The 18,004-nt window shown below is 49.6% G+C and overlaps 1 protein-coding gene across 4 annotated transcripts in view; it reads right to left on the bottom strand.

Moving 5' to 3' along the window:
* Positions 1–17,559, bottom strand: part of PLEKHM2 (pleckstrin homology and RUN domain containing M2) — a 40,403-nt gene extending 22,844 nt beyond the window's left edge. Inside the window, exons 1-7 of one of the 4 annotated variants that reach the window (XM_058161476.1) lie at positions 17,308–17,559; positions 4,983–5,110; positions 4,700–4,809; positions 3,628–3,727; positions 2,679–2,766; positions 2,226–2,412; positions 807–866 (exon numbers count right to left, since the gene is read on the bottom strand). In XM_058161476.1, coding sequence (XP_058017459.1) covers positions 807–866; positions 2,226–2,412; positions 2,679–2,766; positions 3,628–3,727; positions 4,700–4,809; positions 4,983–5,110; positions 17,308–17,370 — 736 coding nt within the window. In that variant the 5' untranslated portion in view covers positions 17,371–17,559. The remainder of the gene's footprint in view (positions 1–806; positions 867–2,225; positions 2,413–2,678; positions 2,767–3,627; positions 3,728–4,699; positions 4,810–4,982; positions 5,111–17,307) is intronic. The other 3 variants (XM_058161475.1, XM_058161477.1, XM_058161478.1) reach the window with 3 other exon arrangements.
* Between the last annotated feature and the right edge of the window lie 445 nt (positions 17,560–18,004).

The following is an 18,004-nucleotide window of genomic DNA, read 5'->3' as shown; positions in this document are numbered from 1 at the left end:
CCCGGCGGATCACCAAGTGGGACCCAGTATCCAGCATAGGCCGGATCCCCAAATAAAAATAAAACAAAGGGGGAAAAAAAAACAAAAAGAAAAAAAGCACCTTTGGGACAAACCAGTTTAAAATTTCCACCCCTTTCATTCGGTTGCTGTTTCTCCTAGTTCCCATCGCCGGCTGAGGGAGCAGGAACTTACTCAGCAGCTGAGTTAGGAGCCCCGGAGGCCACCCGCCCTCCGTCTTAAGAGGCACGGCAGGGCAAGAGCTGAGGGAGGCAAGGGCAGAGAAAGGGGCCGCCGCAGCTGCCACCATTGCTACCAGGACCCTGCTGGGAAAGAGAGGCTGCAGGCAGAAGCATTGGCGGCGGCGAAATCAGGTGGCTTAATGTCCGTTTCCCCTCAACCCCTTCCCCCCCATGCGCTGACAGGCGAGAGAAAGAGGTTAGGAGGAGACCCGCTGGCACCGACACAGAAGCGTTCCTCGGAAGCTTGTTAATGCGCAAACCAGAAAGACTGATCGTTCATGCTGGGAGATGGAAGCCACAGAACTACAGGAGGCGGTTAGGCATCCAGAAGGGCCTGGAGAACGGCTCAGGCCGTGGAACTGGGCAGCGGATACCCTGGGCTGAGGAGCCAGTTAAAGCTGGCGAGAGCCCGCCACCGAAGAACCTGGTGGTCTGGCTGCTTGGGCCCCTCAGGGTTAAAAGAGACCTGCGGCCCAGCATGCAGGAAGCTCTGCAGCAAGAGGAGGAGGAGGCAGGGTGGGGGAGGGGGAGGGGAGGGAACTGGAAAACCAGGCGAGCTGGTCCCACCTTCCCATGCTGTGGTAGGGATGGACGGCACTGCAGGAAAGACTTCTCCAAAATCATAATCTATAAAACGAGGGATAAAAAGGAGGGTTAGAAATGAAAAGAATCTGGCGGAAGGGGGGTGTAGGGAGAGAGATGGGACAAAGACATGGAATACACTCTCGGGGACCATGATCGATGGGGGAAGGTGGGGGGGGGACGGAGCAGGACAAGGGCGGGACGGGGACCCTCAGCTCAGGCTGAAGGGCTGGGCTCAGGTTCCGGATCCTGTTCAAGGACCACGTTATCTCAGACGTTTAAAGAAAAGAAAATCAGGTAATTATCGGGAAGGTAAAAGGTAAAAGTTCCCCTCGCACATACGTGCTAGTCGTTCCCGACTCTAGGGGGCGGTGCTCATCTCTGTTTCAAAGCCGAAGAGCCACAGCACTGTCTGAAGACGTCTCCGTGGTCATGTGGCCAGCATGATTCAATGCCAAAGGTGCACGGAACGCTGTTCCCTTCCCACCAAAGGTGCTCCCTATTTTTCTACTTGCATTTTTTACCTGCTTTCTTTTTTTACTTTTTACAAGGTGGCTCAGTGGCTAAGATGCTGAGCTTGTCGATAGAAAGGTCGGCAGCTCAGCGGTTCGAATCCCTAGTGCTGCTGTGTAACGGGGTGAGCTCCCATTACTTGTCCCAGCTTCTGCCAACCTAGCAGTTTCAAAAGCACGTAAAAATGCAAGTAGAAAAATAGGGACCGCCTTTGGTGGGAAGGGAACAGCGTTCCGTGCGCCTTTGGCGTTGAGTCATGCCGGCCACATGACCACGGAGACGTCTTCGGACAGTGCTGGCTCTTCGGCTTTGAAACAGAGATGAGCATCGCCCCCTAGAGTCGGGAACGACTAGCACGTATGTGCGAGGGGAACCTAATTATTGGGAAGGTGCAGGTGAGGCCTTTCTCTTCGTTTGCTTTCCCTTTGAGTGCAGAGCGGTGTCAGCGAAGGGCTTCCCCAAACTGTGGCTGGGAAGGGCGGGGGAAGGGAAGGGACGGTTCAGGCTGAGTGTCCCTTGCAGGACCGGTCAAAAAGTAAATCACACTGATCGTATGGATCAAGGGAAGCAAGTTCAGGAATACTTCAAAATACTGGCCTGGCACACAGGTGACCGAGGGTTGCTCAGCACCCAATTGCCTGAGGGGCTCTGAACTGGAGATGCCTGGAGGTGGAATTTGCGGCTTGACAGGGCGTTCCTCTGGCCGAAGAAGAACTGCCCCTACCCCAGCCCCGTCCAGACCCTCCGTTCCACAGGCAGGAGGGTAGCCTGGGCAGGCTTGACAAGGAACTCCCCCCCAGCGCCAGACAGCGTTCCGTGGAGTCAGGACGTTCCCACGCCAATCCTTTGGCTCCCGGGGCTCCTTGTCCACCCACCCACCTGGTCCCTTACCCTCACTGGAGGGGGCGATGGCACTGTCATCCCACTCCAGATTGGTGGACGTCACCGAGTTGAAGGAGTTGAGGGAGAGGCTGTCCGACCCGTGGACGGAGCTGGGCAGGCGGTCCTCGAAGTCCAGCAGGTACTGGGGCTTGTAGTAATCTGGCATGTATGGGGCCAAATCCAGGTAAGGGGCGTCCTGGAAAAGCAGGAGAGCTTGAGATGGAACTGCTACTCACTCAGCCACCCAAGAAATTCTTTTTCCCCTCCGTTCTTTGCATCAGGAAGTTTGCCCATCGGTTGAGAATAATAATAATAATAATAATAAAGCAGCCGCCTTCGGAGGTAACAGGGAAATCCGTTGGAAGACCCAGCACCAGAAGGCAGGCGTGGGACATGCGCCCCAGCCCAAGGGGAGGCGGAAATTGAAAGCTGGCTGCTCCAGGAGGCTGGAAGTCGGCTCACCAGGTCCAGGTCAAATCGGATAAATTCCAGGCCGGCCACCAGGGTGAGGAAGAGGGTCAGGTGGTCGTGGCTGCAGACCAGGGCATTTCTGTGGGATGGAAAAGACGGAACTCAGGATTCACCCAGGACCCTCCTGGCGAAGTCAACAAATCCAGAATTGCTCCTTCCAATGGGGCAACAGAGGCCCTCCCATCTGAGGGGTGCTCGGTCCAGAGGGACCCCCACTCACATCCTGGAGGCAGAAGTTCTCTGCCACGCTACATCCTCGAGTCCCGACTGATGCACCAATTCAGAACTAACGGCTGCCTTTAAACCAGGGGTGGGGCTGCTGGGGGTTTGGGAGAACCACTAAAGACTCTGTGCCATTCGGAGAACCCCCAAAACCCACTCCTGGCTGGCCCTGCCCACCCCGCCCTGCTTCTCTGAGGCCTGTTTTCGATGCAGGTAAGTGCAAAGGCTCGGGGAGGGCAAAAAAAGGGCCTATCAGAGGGCCTCCAGAGCCTGGGGAGGTCGTTTTCACCCTCCCGGAGGCTCAAAGAAAGCCTCCGGAGCCCGGGGAGGGCAAAAATCTCCACCACCCCCCAACGTGGTGCAGGTGGCCACGCCCACCCAGCAACCCAGAGAACCCCTTGCTTAAATTTTTGAAGCCCACCCCTGCTTTAAACTCCTCGCAGCGTGAGGAAGCCCTGACAGTGTAATTTGGGAAGAGGCAACCGCAAAGGAAGAAACAGCTGCGAAAAGCAGGACTTCCCTTCCTTGCACTGACCTGCCTGTCTTACGCTAGGGAACCCCCCATGGGAACAGCAGTTTTGAAGGAGAAGCAGCGAAGGTCGTGTGTGTGTGTGTGTGTGTGTGTGTGTGTGTGTGTGTGTGTGTGTGTGTAAAAGAGAGATCCTTGCCTTCCCCCTCCCCCTCCCCCGGTTCCAGCTCAGCTGCCCAGCAGACTTACTTGACGTAATGCTTATGCAGCAGGGGCAGGTTCTCCTGGAAGAGGCGGAGGTAGCTCTCCAGAGAGTTCTCGTTCAAGGCCAGGTACAGCCACGCTCGGCCTGCAAGAGGGAGAGACTGCTTTGCAGGACCTGCTGGCTGTCAGGGACCCACCCAAAGAAAGGCCGCCCTGAACTGCTCTGGCCAGGCCCCTTCTCAACGGCAGTCCGGGTGGAAGCTGCACCTCTGATGCCCACAGCCCCAAGTAGCAGGAGGTGCCTCAGAACCCCCTTGGGAGTCCGGCTAACTCCTCTGGGGGCTTGTCCAGTTATCAGCCCAAAGCAGGGAGCAATCTAGTTCCCAGCCTTCTAACTGGAAAGATTGGGAGCTCGGAAAACCTTGCTAACAAACAAGCCGCAGGTCCTCAGGGGAGGGCAAATGTACCATGGGTTCTGGAGCCCTTTGAGCTTTCGGTGACATGGGCCGCCCAGGGTTGGCCAAAGCTGCGGACTGTTGTGGCCTGCCAGTGGCCAGCAGAGCTGGCAGCAGATTCAGACAGTGAGGAGGTTGGGGAGGAACATGGGCCACTCCTGTAGTCTGGGGAAGGCTCTGATGAGGGCTCTGCGTCAGAGGCAGAGAGGGGGCCAGGGCCGTCTGACAGTTATCAGCTGCCTTTGGAGTCTGACAGTGAGGCAGACGAACAGCTGGAGCCTGTTCCCAGTGTGTGCATGCGCAGAGTTGCCAGATGAAGGGAACAGCTAATGAACAAGGGGCGACTTGGGAGTAAGGCCACAGGTGGACGATGAATGGCCCCTCCCAGAGGAAAGAGAAGAGGAGCGAAGGGGGAGGGGAGTTTACAGGAGACAAGTAGTTTGCTTAATTCGTTCGTGACTCCTTGCCAAGTTTTGAAAACATCGGCCTGGCAGCTCCCCAAGCTGGATAAGGTCTGTGACTGTAAATTCTCCCTTGAAAGACTTTGCTGGACGTGAATGAGAGGAATTCACAGTAACTTAATAAAAAGGGGTTTTTGTTGGGACAAGGAGTCTGTTTTATGCTCTTGGGAAGTCTAGGTCAGAACACGGACCGAGACTTACTGCGCCCCAAATTGGTGGTCACGTGCTCCAGCAGTTCAATCTGTTCAATGGCCTCTCGGCGGGTAAAGTGGACCACCAAGACCCAGTAGCCTGAAGGAAGGTCTTGCAGCCTGCCGAGGAGAAGGAGAAGTTGTGGAGCGGTTTTTTCCAGAGTAAAAGCAGCCCACCCACCCACCCTTGAGAGGTTCCCCAGCGCAACACATTCAGTCCCTCCTCCAGCTCATGGAGATTCTGCCTCCGCAGCCTGGGGAGGGGGAGGCAGGGCCACGCCGTGGCCCCTTACCCGTAAAGCAGGGCGTGGTCCAGGTGTTCACAGAGACGCTGCAGGACCGTGTCGTGGTTTCTGATGGCGGGTGTCTCGTCCTCGCAGGCGGCAAAGTAGCTCTGCAGCTGGAGAGATGAACAGCACATCTGGTGAGGGGAGCCACCAGCCACGCTGCCGGCTGTAATCCACGCAGGCCCCTGTGGTTCTTCCAAGGTCATTTGAAAAGGCCTCGCCCACTTTGGGGACAAAGCAGAACCGAGGCCCACGGGATGCTACAGGTAGTCCTCGCCTTGCAACGGCCACTGGAAAAAGTAACTTACGACCGGCTTTTCACACTTACAACCGCTGTAAGCACCCACATGGTCACGTGATTAAAATTCAGACATTTGGCAAGTGACTCATATTTACAACGGTGTCCTGGGGGGTGTCACGGGATTCCCTTTTTACGACCTTCTGACAAGCAAAGTCAATGGGGAAGCCCCGATTCACTTAACAATGGTTTGGCTCATTTAACAACTTAATAACTGTGGCAAGAAAGGGGGGAAAAGTCACTTAACAAATGTTTCATTTAATGAAAGACATTTTGGGCTCCATTGTGGTTGTTAAGTCAAGGCCTCCCTGTGCTTTTGTCCTATAATGCAGGGGATACTAGACAGCGTACTAAAAAGCAGAGACATCACCCTGCCAACAAAAGTGTGTATAGTCAAGGCCATGGTGTTCCCAGTTGCAATGGATGGCTGTGAAAGTTTGGACCGTAAGGAAGGCTGAGCGCCTGTCAAGCTACCTCCGACAATAAAAAGGAAAGAATTCACCTTGACTTCATTTGGAATGAAAACAAGTACTTTTACTTTTACAGTCTGGATTGCAGCCAAGCAAAGCTGGAACTGAGACAAAATATAGCTAACATATCATATCCCCCCAATTGTCCCTCCTCCTCCAGGAGGTCAGGCTGGTCTGGTCCAATGCCAACTCCTTCACGGCCCCTCGTGGTAATCTTCTTCCACAGGACTCTGGATGTCAGTCAACTTAGGAATGCAGTGTCGGTTAGAAAAGCGCGCGCTGATAAAACACAGTAGTTAATTATCCCCCCCCCCCTGTTATGTCAGCCGACACCCTTAATAGGCTCCTTTCCTTCACCCTGGACGGAGGTATGATACATCTCATTTCCTTAACAGTTTATAATACAGAAATAAACAGTTTACATTCTATCTACTGATATAATCATTCAAAAGCATATGAAGACTGGAGTGGAGGCTGACATTCGGCCCTCCTGCAACAAGGACGTCAGTCCTAGAAAGAAAAAAGAGAAGTTAGGGTTTATCAGGATATTTTTTATAGAATTGTGCTATCTTTTCCGAAGCACGAACATCTTCTTTGTTCACCCATTCAGCTTGGGATAACGGGAAGTGTTTCCAGGAAATAAGATATTGAATTTTATTTCTATGTTTTCTTGAATCTAAAATTTCTTTTATTTCAAAGTGTTGTTCTCCCTCTATGAGAATTGGTATAGGAGGGGGTGTACGGTTAGGACGGAAAGTAGACGTGTGTTCAGGTTTCAGCAAACTCACATGGAAAACGGGGTGGATTCTTCTAAGTGTTTTTGGTAAATCTAGTTGTACCGTCACGGGGTTGATGATTTTTACTATGGGGAAAGGTCCCACATATTTGGGTCCAAGTTTCTTAGATTTCTGAGTGGTTTGAAGATATTTGGTGGAAAGATAAACCTTATCGCCCACTTGATATTTGTTCTCAGGGGACCTTTTTTTATCGGCTTGTTTTTTATGTGCGTCGTCGATCGCCTTGCGAGTCATTTTCCATGTGCTTTGTATTTGATCTATCCATTCTGACAAAGAGGAAACAGTAGTTTCTTCCTTTGGGAGTTCTGAGATAGGAACAAAATCTTGACCTGAAGCTATTTTAAAAGGAGTAAATCCAGTGCTACTATGAATTGAGTTGTTGTAGGCAACTTCAGCAAAAGGCAAGAGATCTGCCCAATTGTCTTGTTGGTAGTTAACATAACATCGCAGATATTGTTCTAGTACAGAGTTTGAACGTTCACAGCTTCCATTAGTTTGAGGATGGTGGGAAGAGCTTAATCCTTGGGCGGAACCAATGAGTCGCAAAAATTCTTTCCAAAACTGAGAAGTGAATTGAACTCCTCGATCTGAAATGATGCGATTAGGAACTCCGTGAAGTCTATAAATGTGCTGTACAAACAACTTTGCTAGAGTCTTTGAGGAGGGTATTTTCGAACATGGAATAAAATGGACTTGTTTGGAGAAAAGGTCAGTCACAACCCAAATAACAGTATTTCCTGAACTTTCAGGCAATTCCACTATGAAATCCATGGATATTTCTTTCCATGGGGTTCCTGGTCTGGCTACTGTTTGAAGTAGTCCAGGAGGTTTTCGGAGGTCTTTTGGATGATGCACAAATAGGGCAACTTGCTACATATGCTTGAATGTCTTTTTTAAGACTTGGCCACCAAAACTGTCTTTTAAGAAGATGCAAAGTTTTCACAAATCCAAAATGCCCTGCCATTTTGGCATCGTGGCATCGTTGTAGGATGGTTTCTCTGAGTGATAGGGGAACATATAGTTTTGTTCCAATCCAAGCTAGTCCATCACGGAGTGTGCATTCATGGGAATGAGTTAAGTACCAGTCATCGGTGTGTAAAGCTTCTTTAAACGACTTGGTTAGTTCATCTGGGAGTGAGGGGTCAGCTTTGGAGTGGCTTCTAGTTATTGCTGGGGCTGCTAACTGTTGTACGGGAAGTATTGGTTGAACCACCTCGGAGCGAGTGCAATTGTATTGGGGTAAGCGTGAGAGAGCATCTGCCAAGAAGTTTTTCCCCCCAGGAATATAATGTAAAGTAAAATTAAAGCGGTTAAAATATTGAGCCCAGCGGGCTTGTTTAGGTGAAAGTTTTCTAGGAGTCTTTAGAGCTTCTAGATTTTTGTGATCAGTCCAAACTTCAAAAGGATGATTTGAACCTTCTAAGAATTGTCTCCATGTCCGTAGAGCCCAATGAACTGCAAATGCTTCCTTTTCCCAAATAGCCCATCGCCTTTCAGTTTCAGTCAATTTTCGAAGTGAAAGCACAGGGTTGTAAATTACCATCAGCATTGTTTTGGAGCAGGACGGCTCCGACTGCTACATCACTTGCATCAGCTTGTATTACAAAAGGAACATCCATGTCAGGGTGCTTTAAAATAGGTTCGGCAAAGAGTCGCTTTTAATTTTTCAAATGCAGCTTGACATTCCATTGTCCATTCGAGAGGTAATGATGGTTTGGGTTTCGTGTCTCCTTTAGTTTTAAGAGGTTAGTGATTGGTAAAGCAATTTGAGCAAAGGAGGGATGAATTGACGATAGAAATTTGCGAATCCTAAAAACTTTGGAGTTGCTTGCGTGTGCGTGGGGGCCCATTCCAAGACAGCTTTCACTTTTCTGGATCCATTTCTAACCCATCAGCGAAATCGATACCCTAAGTAGTCTATTTTGGTTTGATGGAAATCACATTTGGATAGCTTGCAATATAGTTCTGCAGATAATAACTTTTGAGTACAGCTCTTACTAGTTTAATATGTTCTTCCATTGTTTCTGTATAGATAAGTATGTCGTCAAGGTAGACAAGAACTCCTTTGAATAAATGCTGATGGAGTATTTCATTTATTAGTTGCATAAAACTGCGGCGCCCCTGCAGTCCAAATGGCAGTACTCAAACTGGAAACATCCTAGTGGACAGTTGAAAGCGGTTTTCCATTCATCCCCTCTTTATACGAACTCTGTAGTAGGCTTCTCGAGGTCCAGTTTGGTGAAAGTTTTCTAGGAGTCTTTAGAGCTTCTAGATTTTTGTGATCAGTCCAAACTTCAAAAGGATGATTTGAACCTTCTAAGAATTGTCTCCATGTCCGTAGAGCCCAATGAACTGCAAATGCTTCCTTTTCCCAAATAGCCCATCGCCTTTCAGTTTCAGTCAATTTTCGAAGTGAAAGCACAGGGTTGTAAATTACCATCAGCATTGTTTTGGAGCAGGACGGCTCCGACTGCTACATCACTTGCATCAGCTTGTATTACAAAAGGAACATCCATGTCAGGGTGCTTTAAAATAGGTTCGCGGCAAAGAGTCGTTTAATTTTTCAAATGCAGCTTGACATTCCATTGTCCATTCGAGAGGTAATGATGGTTTGGGTTTCGTGTCTCCTTTAGTTTTAAGAGGTTAGTGATTGGTAAAGCAATTTGAGCAAAGGAGGGATGAATTGACGATAGAAATTTGCGAATCCTAAAAACTTTGGAGTTGCTTGCGTGTGCGTGGGGGCCCATTCAAGACAGCTTTCACTTTTCTGGATCCATTTCTAATCCATCAGCGAAATCGATACCTAAGTAGTCTATTTTGGTTTGATGGAAATCACATTTGGATAGCTTGCAATATAGTTCTGCAGATAATAACTTTTGAGTACAGCTCTTACTAGTTTAATATGTTCTTCCATTGTTTCTGTATAGATAAGTATGTCGTCAAGGTAGACAAGAACTCCTTTGAATAAATGCTGATGGAGTATTTCATTTATTAGTTGCATAAAACTGCGGCGCCCCTGCAGTCCAAATGGCAGTACTCGAAACTGGAAACATCCTAGTGGACAGTTGAAAGCGGTTTTCCATTCATCCCCTCTTTATACGAACTCTGTAGTAGGCTTCTGAGGTCCAGTTTGGTGAAGAATTTTCCTTCGCTAAATGTGCTAACATATCTTTCATGAGTGGCATGGGATATATGTTTTGGCGCACCGCGTTTAGGTTCCTATAGTCAACTATAAGACGAAAGGAGCCATCTTTCTTTTCCCGGAACATCACTGGCGCCGCCACACGAGGCCTAGCCGGTTGGATAAAGCCCCGCTCTAGGTTTTTGTCTATGAATTTACGTAGCTCTCCCAATTCCTTTTGGGTCATGGGATAAGCTTTTGGCTTTGGAAGCTTTACCCCCGGAAGGATGTCTATGGCACAGTCAATAGGCCTATGGGGAGGAAGTACGTCTGATGCTTTCTCACTAAAGACTTCTCGTAAGTCCCAGTATTCCTTGGGTATTCTTTCTTCCCCGTCTATACGTTCAATCATTGCCCCCAACTTATCCTGGTGCAAGGTCACGGTAGGTTCCTTCTTGGGTTTCCCCTTTTCCCCTTTTAAGGCTTTGGAGCGGAAACGTGGGACTCCCGTTCTCCAGTTAATATGGGGTTCCATTTCCATAACCATGACAAGCCTAACAACAGGGGTTGGTCCATTCCTGGGGCTACTATGAAGTTCAGAATTTCGCGGTGGTCTCCTATTATCATTTCTATGGGTTCCGTTACGAAATGGGCGGGCCTTCCCCCTGCCACAGAGCCATCTAACTGGGCAAAAGCTATGGGTCTACTTAAGGTTCTCAACCTTAGTTCCATTTTTTCTACTAGTTCGGGACTGACCATACATCTAGTGCATCCAGAATCGAGTAGTGCTAGCAGTTCCCCCTTATTACCCGAAGAGGGTACATGTAGATTAACAGGAATGTCCAAGGGGCCCCGTGCCCAACTCACCAGAAGGTCTTCATCGGACTCTGACGTGGTTTTGCTGTCGTCAGTATCGGTCGACACTTCGCCATCCTCCTTGATGGGCGTGCCCTTCTTGGCAACGCCCTCCCCCACTTTTGCTGGTTTCCGCGCCTTAGCCGCTGGCTTCACTGGCTCCTTTTCACCACCAGAGGTCGCGCTTGGTATCAACTTAACTCTACAGTCGGCTGCTCGGTGGCCTTCTTTCCCACATCTGTAGCACGCAGAGCGTGGTCTTCCTCCCTCCAATCTAGGGGCGTCCCTATAGGTTCCTTCTGGAAAACGGCCAAGGATGGCCCCCAATGCGCTGTCTTCTGCCGCGGTCCTTCACTAACTCGATTTCCATCTCTGCTGCCAGGGTGTACCAGCCATACAGCGTAGTTGGAGAGGCTCGTGCTCGACACAGTTCATAGAGATCTCCATTCAGACCATCTTTGAAAATGTCTACAAGGGTCACCTCCGACCACCCCCTCATCAAGGGAACTAAATCACTGAACTCCTGGTTATAATCAGCCACCGGCCTCCTCCCTTGCCTGATGGTTTTCATCCGACCTTTGGCCTTTTGCTCTGCCAGGGGGTCCTCAAACCTCCTCCTCAGTGCAGTCATAAAATGCTCGTAGTTCTGCAGTAAGGGGGAGTGGTTTGTATGTAACGACACATACCACGCAGCTGCTCTTCCGGTCAAATTATGAGTCACAGCTCTCACTTGTGCTGCCTGTGACCAGTAATCTTCCCCCCAGTCTATCATGTGGTCATTCACTTTCGCCAGGAACAGTCCCAACTCCTTCGCATTTCCATCAAATTTCTCTGATTGGGGGAATTTTGGCTTTTTCCTTCCCCTGCGACCTTGCTTGGTCAGCAGGTGGCGCCTGCCCTCATCCAATTCAGCTTCCTCTGGGGAGAGATTTTCCAGCCCTGGCTCTTCAGAAATCTCACCACCCTGGAATTCACCTTTAGCTGGCCCCTTTGTATTCTCTTCCTCCTCTTCTCCCTCCCACCTGGAGGACCGAATAGGGGATTCATACCTTTGACGAGCTGTTTGTCTTTCTTTCACCTCACGGAAAAGACGAAATGCTTGCTCCAACTGGCGGTTGTCTGTTAACTCTCTCTTCTTGCCAATCCGATAGTCTCACCGTGCCCTTTTTTTCCTCTTTGTTACTCCAGACTGAAACTTTTCGCACTTGGCTTCCACTTCTCCTCTTCCAGCCTTAATTGCTCAATCCACGATCTCTGCAATTTTCCAGCTCAGGGTTAAAAGTGTCAGCAAAATTCCTCCGGACGCCTCCCCAGCTCAGCCGGCAGCAGGCCTTCCATCACATTTGGGTTTCTCCCCGGTATTGCAATTGCAATCCTGGTTGGTAGACATGATGTGAGTTCCAGCTTAATGTCAAGCTACCTCCGACAATAAAAGGAAAGAATTCACCTTGACTTCATTTGGAATGAAAACAAGTACTTTTACTTTTACAGTCTTGATTGCAGCCAAGCAAAGCTGGAACTGAGACAAAATATAGCTAACATATCATATCCCCCCAATTGTCCCTCCTCCTCCAGGAGGTCAGGCTGGTCTGGTCCAATGCCAACTCCTTCACGGCCCCTCGTGGTAATCTTCTTCCACAGGACTCTGGATGTCAGTCAACTTAGGAATGCAGTGTCGGTTAGAAAAGCGCGCGCTGATAAAACACACAAGTTAATTATCCCCCCTGTTATGTCAGCCGACACCCTTAATAGGCTCCTTTCCTTCACCCTGGACGGAGGTATGATACATCTCATTTCCTTAACAGTTTATAATACAGAAATAAACAGTTTACATTCTATCTACTGATATAATCATTCAAAAGCATATGAAGACTGGAGTGGAGGCTGACAGCGCCAAAGAATCGAGGCCTTTGAACTCTGGTGCTGGAGAAGACTCCTGAGAGTCCCTTGGACTGCAAGGTGAGGTCCTAGATGAGATCAACCCTGACTGCTCTTTAGAAGGCCAGATCCTGAAGAGGAAACTCAAATCCTTTGGCCACCTAATGAGAAAGAAGGACTCCCTGGAGAAGAGCCGAATGCTGGGAACGATGGAGGGCAAAAGAAGAAGGGGACGGCAGAGAACGAGGTGGCTGGATGGAGTCACTGAAGCAGTCAGCGTGAGCTTAAATGGACTCCAGAGGATGGCAGAGGACAGGAAGGCCTGGAGGAACGTGGACCACGGGAGTCACGATGGGTCGGACACGACTTTGCAACTAACAACAACAACAAGCAGTAGGATTTCCATGGGTCAGGATTCGGGCAGGGCTGGGCCTCCGCTGATTCTGGAGACTGGCCACATTTGTCTCTTAACATCGATCGTGATCTTCTGCAGGCATCTGAAGCGACTCTTGGATGGAAAGCAGAAACGCTTTCCGCTTCCAGCAATCCCTGGGCAGGTGGGCTTGTGGAGGCATGCTGAGACCACACGTACATTTTGGGAAGGGGACAGCAAGAGGCCAAGTGCGTTTCAGAAAGAGAGCGGCTTTTCTGGAAGAAAAGCAGCCACCTTTTTCATTTTAAGGCTTGCCTCCTAAACGGATGAGAAGAAAGAGAAGTCGCCGTTTTCGAGAACGGGTGCCAAGGAACGGAGCTTCCGATCCTGCCCAGATTAGTCATCAGCTGCACTGGGGGCATTTCCTCTGGGCCAGAACAAGAAGAAGTCGGGCCAACTTTCCGAAGCCCTGACCGTTAGGTACAGAGCCAACCCCATGAAAGCAATAGCGATAGCTCTTAAGACTTATATTCCGCTTCACACTGCTTTACAGCCCTCTCTAAGCGGTTGACAGAGTCAGCATACTGGGTCAATCCAACAGGACCCAACAATCTGGGTCCTCGTTTTTTTTTTGTTTACAATTATACCCCGCCCTTCTCCGAAGACTCAGGGCGGCTTACAGTGTGTAAGGCAATAGTCTCATTCTATTTGTATATTTTTACAAAGTCAACTTATTGCCCCCCCAACAATCTGGGTCCTCATTTTACCTACCTTATAAAGGATGGAAGGCTGAGTCAACCTTGGGCCGGGCTCGAACCTGCAGTAATTGTAGGCTTTGTGTTCTTAATAACAGGCCTTACCAGCCTGAGCTAAACCGGCCCTTAGCTAAACCCTAAACCTGAGGTTTTCCCGACCTCGGAAGGATGGAAGGCCCGAGTCAACCTGAAGCCGGTCAGGATCGAATTGCCGAATCGCTGGCAACCGGCAGTCGGCGGAAGTAGCCTGCAGTACTGCATTCTAACCACTGCGCCATCAAGGAAGGTTCACATCTGTCTTAGCATCAGCAGAACCGGCCGCAGGACCAACAACTCCGTGGCTGCCCAAGGATAAGGCTGCACAACGGATTGAGCCCCCAACTAGGAAAGGAAGGAGAAATTGCAGAAGCGCAAGCGCCCACCCTGAAGAGGAGACCTCTCCTCCTGCCCAGCCAGGAGAAGGAAATCTTGAGAGCCCTCCAGAGGTTGCCCATAAGGACCCACTGCTCAGAGGCTTCTGCGCCCCCACCCAGACAGCTCCTCCTCCTTCTAGCTGGGTTCCACCTTGCCCCAGGGAACAAGGAGAGCTCTGCTTCCCAGGGCCACGATTCCCAGCCACACCTTTACGTGTCTTGGCTAGGCCCGAGAGGGAGTGGCAGCTCTGGAGAGAATCACGGGGGTGCCCGGAAAGAGGGGGGGGGGGCAGAAGAGCAGCCGGGCTCCCCAAGAGGCGCACCTCAAATGGCACCAGTACAAAGGACGCAGCCACCCCCAGTACTCTCTAGCTGGTGGAGGGTGGAGGGAAGCTCTGCTCCTGCCTGTCCAACAGCATCTCTGGGCAGCATCTCCGTCAGGGCAAGAGGCAGCGCCATTGGAGACAACAGCCCGGAAACCAGCAGTGGCACATCTGTCCTCACAAGAGAAAGCAATCCAGTTGTTGCGGAACTGGACTTAACAACAATTCATTTAGAGACCGTTCAAAATTAGAATGGCATTGAAAAAGTGACTTCACACTTACGAGTGGTCACGTGATTTACATTTGGATAGCAGCAATATCACTTAGACTTATAGACCGCTTCACAGCCCTCTCTAAGCGGTTTACAGAGTCAGCCTCTGGCCCCCAAACAATCTGGGGCCTCATTTGACCCACCTGGGAAGGATGGGAGGCTGAGACCACCTGGAGCCTGGTGAGATTCGAACGGCCAAATTGCAGGGAGCCGGCAGGCAGCAGAAGTAGCCTAACTACTGCGCCACCGTGGCTCATGCTTGACAACTGGTTCATATTTATGACGGTTGCATCTTTCCCGGGATGATATTTTGCGATCTTCCGGGCAAGCAAAGTCAACGGGGAAAGCCGGATTTACACTTAACAACCGCGTTACCAATTTCACAACAGCAGCGATTCGCTTACCAAATGTGGGAAGAAAAAGTCGTAAAACGGGGCCGAACTCACTTCACGAGTTTCTCACCTTAGCAGCATAAATCCTGGGCTCGGTTGTGGCCGTAAGTCGAGGACTACCTGTACTGCAATCTCAGAGGCGACACAGCAAAGCACAAAACCCTCTCCGTGAACTTCTCGTTTGGTAATTTACGCATGATGCAACGCAAAAGCCTTCCAAACACGTCTTGCAGGACCAGTCCTGAGAACTTAGCATGCAACAAGGGATTTCAACGTGAAGAAGAGCCAAACCTGCCTAGCAGGTGATGCTTTCACGAGCTTTTGCATTTCTTTCGCCTGCTCTGTATGAAAATGACGTTATACGTCGCCTGGGTTTTCAATGCACAAAGGAACATTTATGGACCCCTTCATTTTACCGCCTGGGAGAGAGAGGAAACCTCAGAGGGGAATCGACAGTGCGTCCACCGAGGAGAAGGGAAGCTGTCATGGCTGAGTTTAGGCAAGCCAGGCCCCGCCACAGCCAGCCTGGCAGAAGCCACAAAAGCCAAGGGAGAGACAAGCCGGGAAAATGATGAGCCGAGAAAGGCTGGATGAAATCAGCGCAGTTGCAAAGAAGGCACCCTTAGTGATGAGGGAGGGAGAAGCCGGGAGCTGCGAGTTCGAGTCCCCTGCCTTAAGCCAGGAAAGCCGCTGACTTTGGGCCTCTCCCTCTCCTTCAGCCCTGACCCACCTCACAGGATTGTGGTGGTGGTGATGGGGAAAAGAGGAGGAAGACGTGTTTGGATAGGTTGGCCACCTTGAATTAATTATTAAAAAAAAGCGGGATAAAGATGATGATGATGATGATAATAATAATAATAATAAAAAAAACCTCCCTGTGGTGATGATAATAACAACCTGCCTATGATGAGGATGTGGTGGCTCAGGGGCTAGGACGTTGAGCTTGTCGATTGAAAGGTCGGCAGCTTGGCGGTTCGAATCCCTAGTGCTGCCGTGTAACGGGGTGAGCTCCCGTGACTTGTCCCAGCTTCTGCCAACCTAGCAGTTTCGAAAGCACGTAAAAAATGCAAGTAGAAAAAATAGGGACCACCTTTGGTGGGAAGGGAACAGCGTTCCGTGCGCCTTTGGCGTTGAGTCATGCCGGCCACATGACCACGGAGACGTCTTTGGACAGCGCTGGCTCTTCGGCTTTGAAACGGAGATGAGCACCGCCCCCTAGAGTCGGGAACGACTAGCACGTATGTGTGAGAGGAACCTTTACCTTTTACCTTATGATGACAACAATAATAATAAAAATCTCCACGATGATGATAATGACAATGATGATAATAATAATAATACCGATAATAATAGTAACAATAATAAACCTCCCTGCGGTGAGAAGAATAACCTCCTTATGATGATGACAATAATAAAAACCTCCCTGATGAAGATGATGATAATAGTAATAATGATGATAAAAATAAGAATAATGATAATAACAATAATGCCTCCATGATGATGATAACAAAAGTGCCTACCGTTCCTGTCCGATTGTTCCCTTTCGCTATATCCAATTATTTATTTATTTATTTATTTTATTTTGTCACAACAATATATATAAGTATCATACAAAAAAAAAAGATTATATAGTATATAAACATATATGAGTAAATATTAGGAGGTATAAGCATATACAAGCAATTAATATAGTTATTAATGCTCATACTTATATATATTAGAGCACTACTATTAATCTTCTCATCGTTCCCATCACCCATCTCCTCCCACTTATGACTGTATGACTGTAACTTTGTTGCTGGCAATCCTTATGATTTATATTGATATATTGACCATCAATTGTGTTGTAAATGTTGTACCTTGATGAAGGTATCTTTTCTTTTATGTGCACTGAGAGCTTATGCACCAAGACAAATTCCTTGTGTGTCCAATCACACTTGGCCAATAAAATTCTATTCTATTCTATTCTATTCTATATGTTTATACATTGTATAGTTATTACACGCTTATGCTTATATATATATACCGTGTGACAAAAATAATAAATAAATAAATAAATAAACCTCCTTGTGATCTTTGGCTGACTTCTTCTTCTTCAACGATAGGCTGGATTTCCATTGAAAAGCGCAAGGAAGGAAGGGGGAGGGGGAGGGAGGGGCGGGAGCCTCTTCCTCTTCCTCCTCCTGTCCTACCTTGTCAGGCCGGTTTTACCACATAGTCTGTGGGGGACCCTCCCCTCCCCGCCCCCCCCACCGAGGCTGATGGGTTTAGGGGGAGCCGCCCCCGCCCCCCTCAGGCCCACCCCGAGAGGGGGGAGGGGTCCGGGTGTGTGGGTGGGGGAGGGGCGTTGTGTGTGTGAGGGGGGGAGGGGGGGTCTCCGCTGACCTTCTTGACGGAGAGCGAGATGTTCTCCAGGATGCGGTCCTTCAGCTGCGCGGGGGACTCCATGGCGGCGGCCCGCGCCTCCGGCCCGTCCTCTTCGGGGCTCCGGAGCCGCCTCCGCCGCCTCCTCCTCCGCCTCGGGCCCTCCGTGGTGGCGCTGCGGGGAGGGTCGCCTCAGGAGGGCGAACGAGCCGGGCCCTCCGCACCGCCGCCGCCTCCTCCTCTCCCCTCCGCCTCCTCGTGACCGCGCGGGGCAGGCCGGGAGATGTAGTCGCCACCGCCGCCCCGCGAGGAGACGACGGCGGCAGAGGGCGCGCCTGGGTACCGCAAATCCCGGCAGCGCCCCCCCCCGCGGGGAGCGAGGCATCCCGGGAGTTGTAGTCCGGGCCTCGCCTCTTTTTCTCCACCTTTATTTTATTTAAGTGACAATAAAGGTGTTTACTATTATTATTATTAAGCCTCAGTTTCTCCACCTTTATTTTATTTAAATGACAATAAAGGTTATTATTATTAATTATCAGGCCTTTTTCTCCACCTTTATTTATTTAAGTGACAATAAAGGTTATTATGATTAATTATCAGGCCTTTTTTCTCCACCTTTATTTTATTTATTTAAGTGACAATAAAGGTGGTTATTATTATTATTATTATTAAGCCTCTTTTTCTCCACCTTTATTTAAGTGACAATAAAAGTTATTAT

The sequence above is a fragment of the Ahaetulla prasina genome, chromosome 18 (assembly GCF_028640845.1).
Source record: "Ahaetulla prasina isolate Xishuangbanna chromosome 18, ASM2864084v1, whole genome shotgun sequence".
NCBI lineage: Eukaryota > Metazoa > Chordata > Lepidosauria > Squamata > Colubridae > Ahaetulla > Ahaetulla prasina.
Note: the sequence above shows the minus strand (reverse complement) of the source record. Positions and strands in the feature narration are given on the sequence as shown.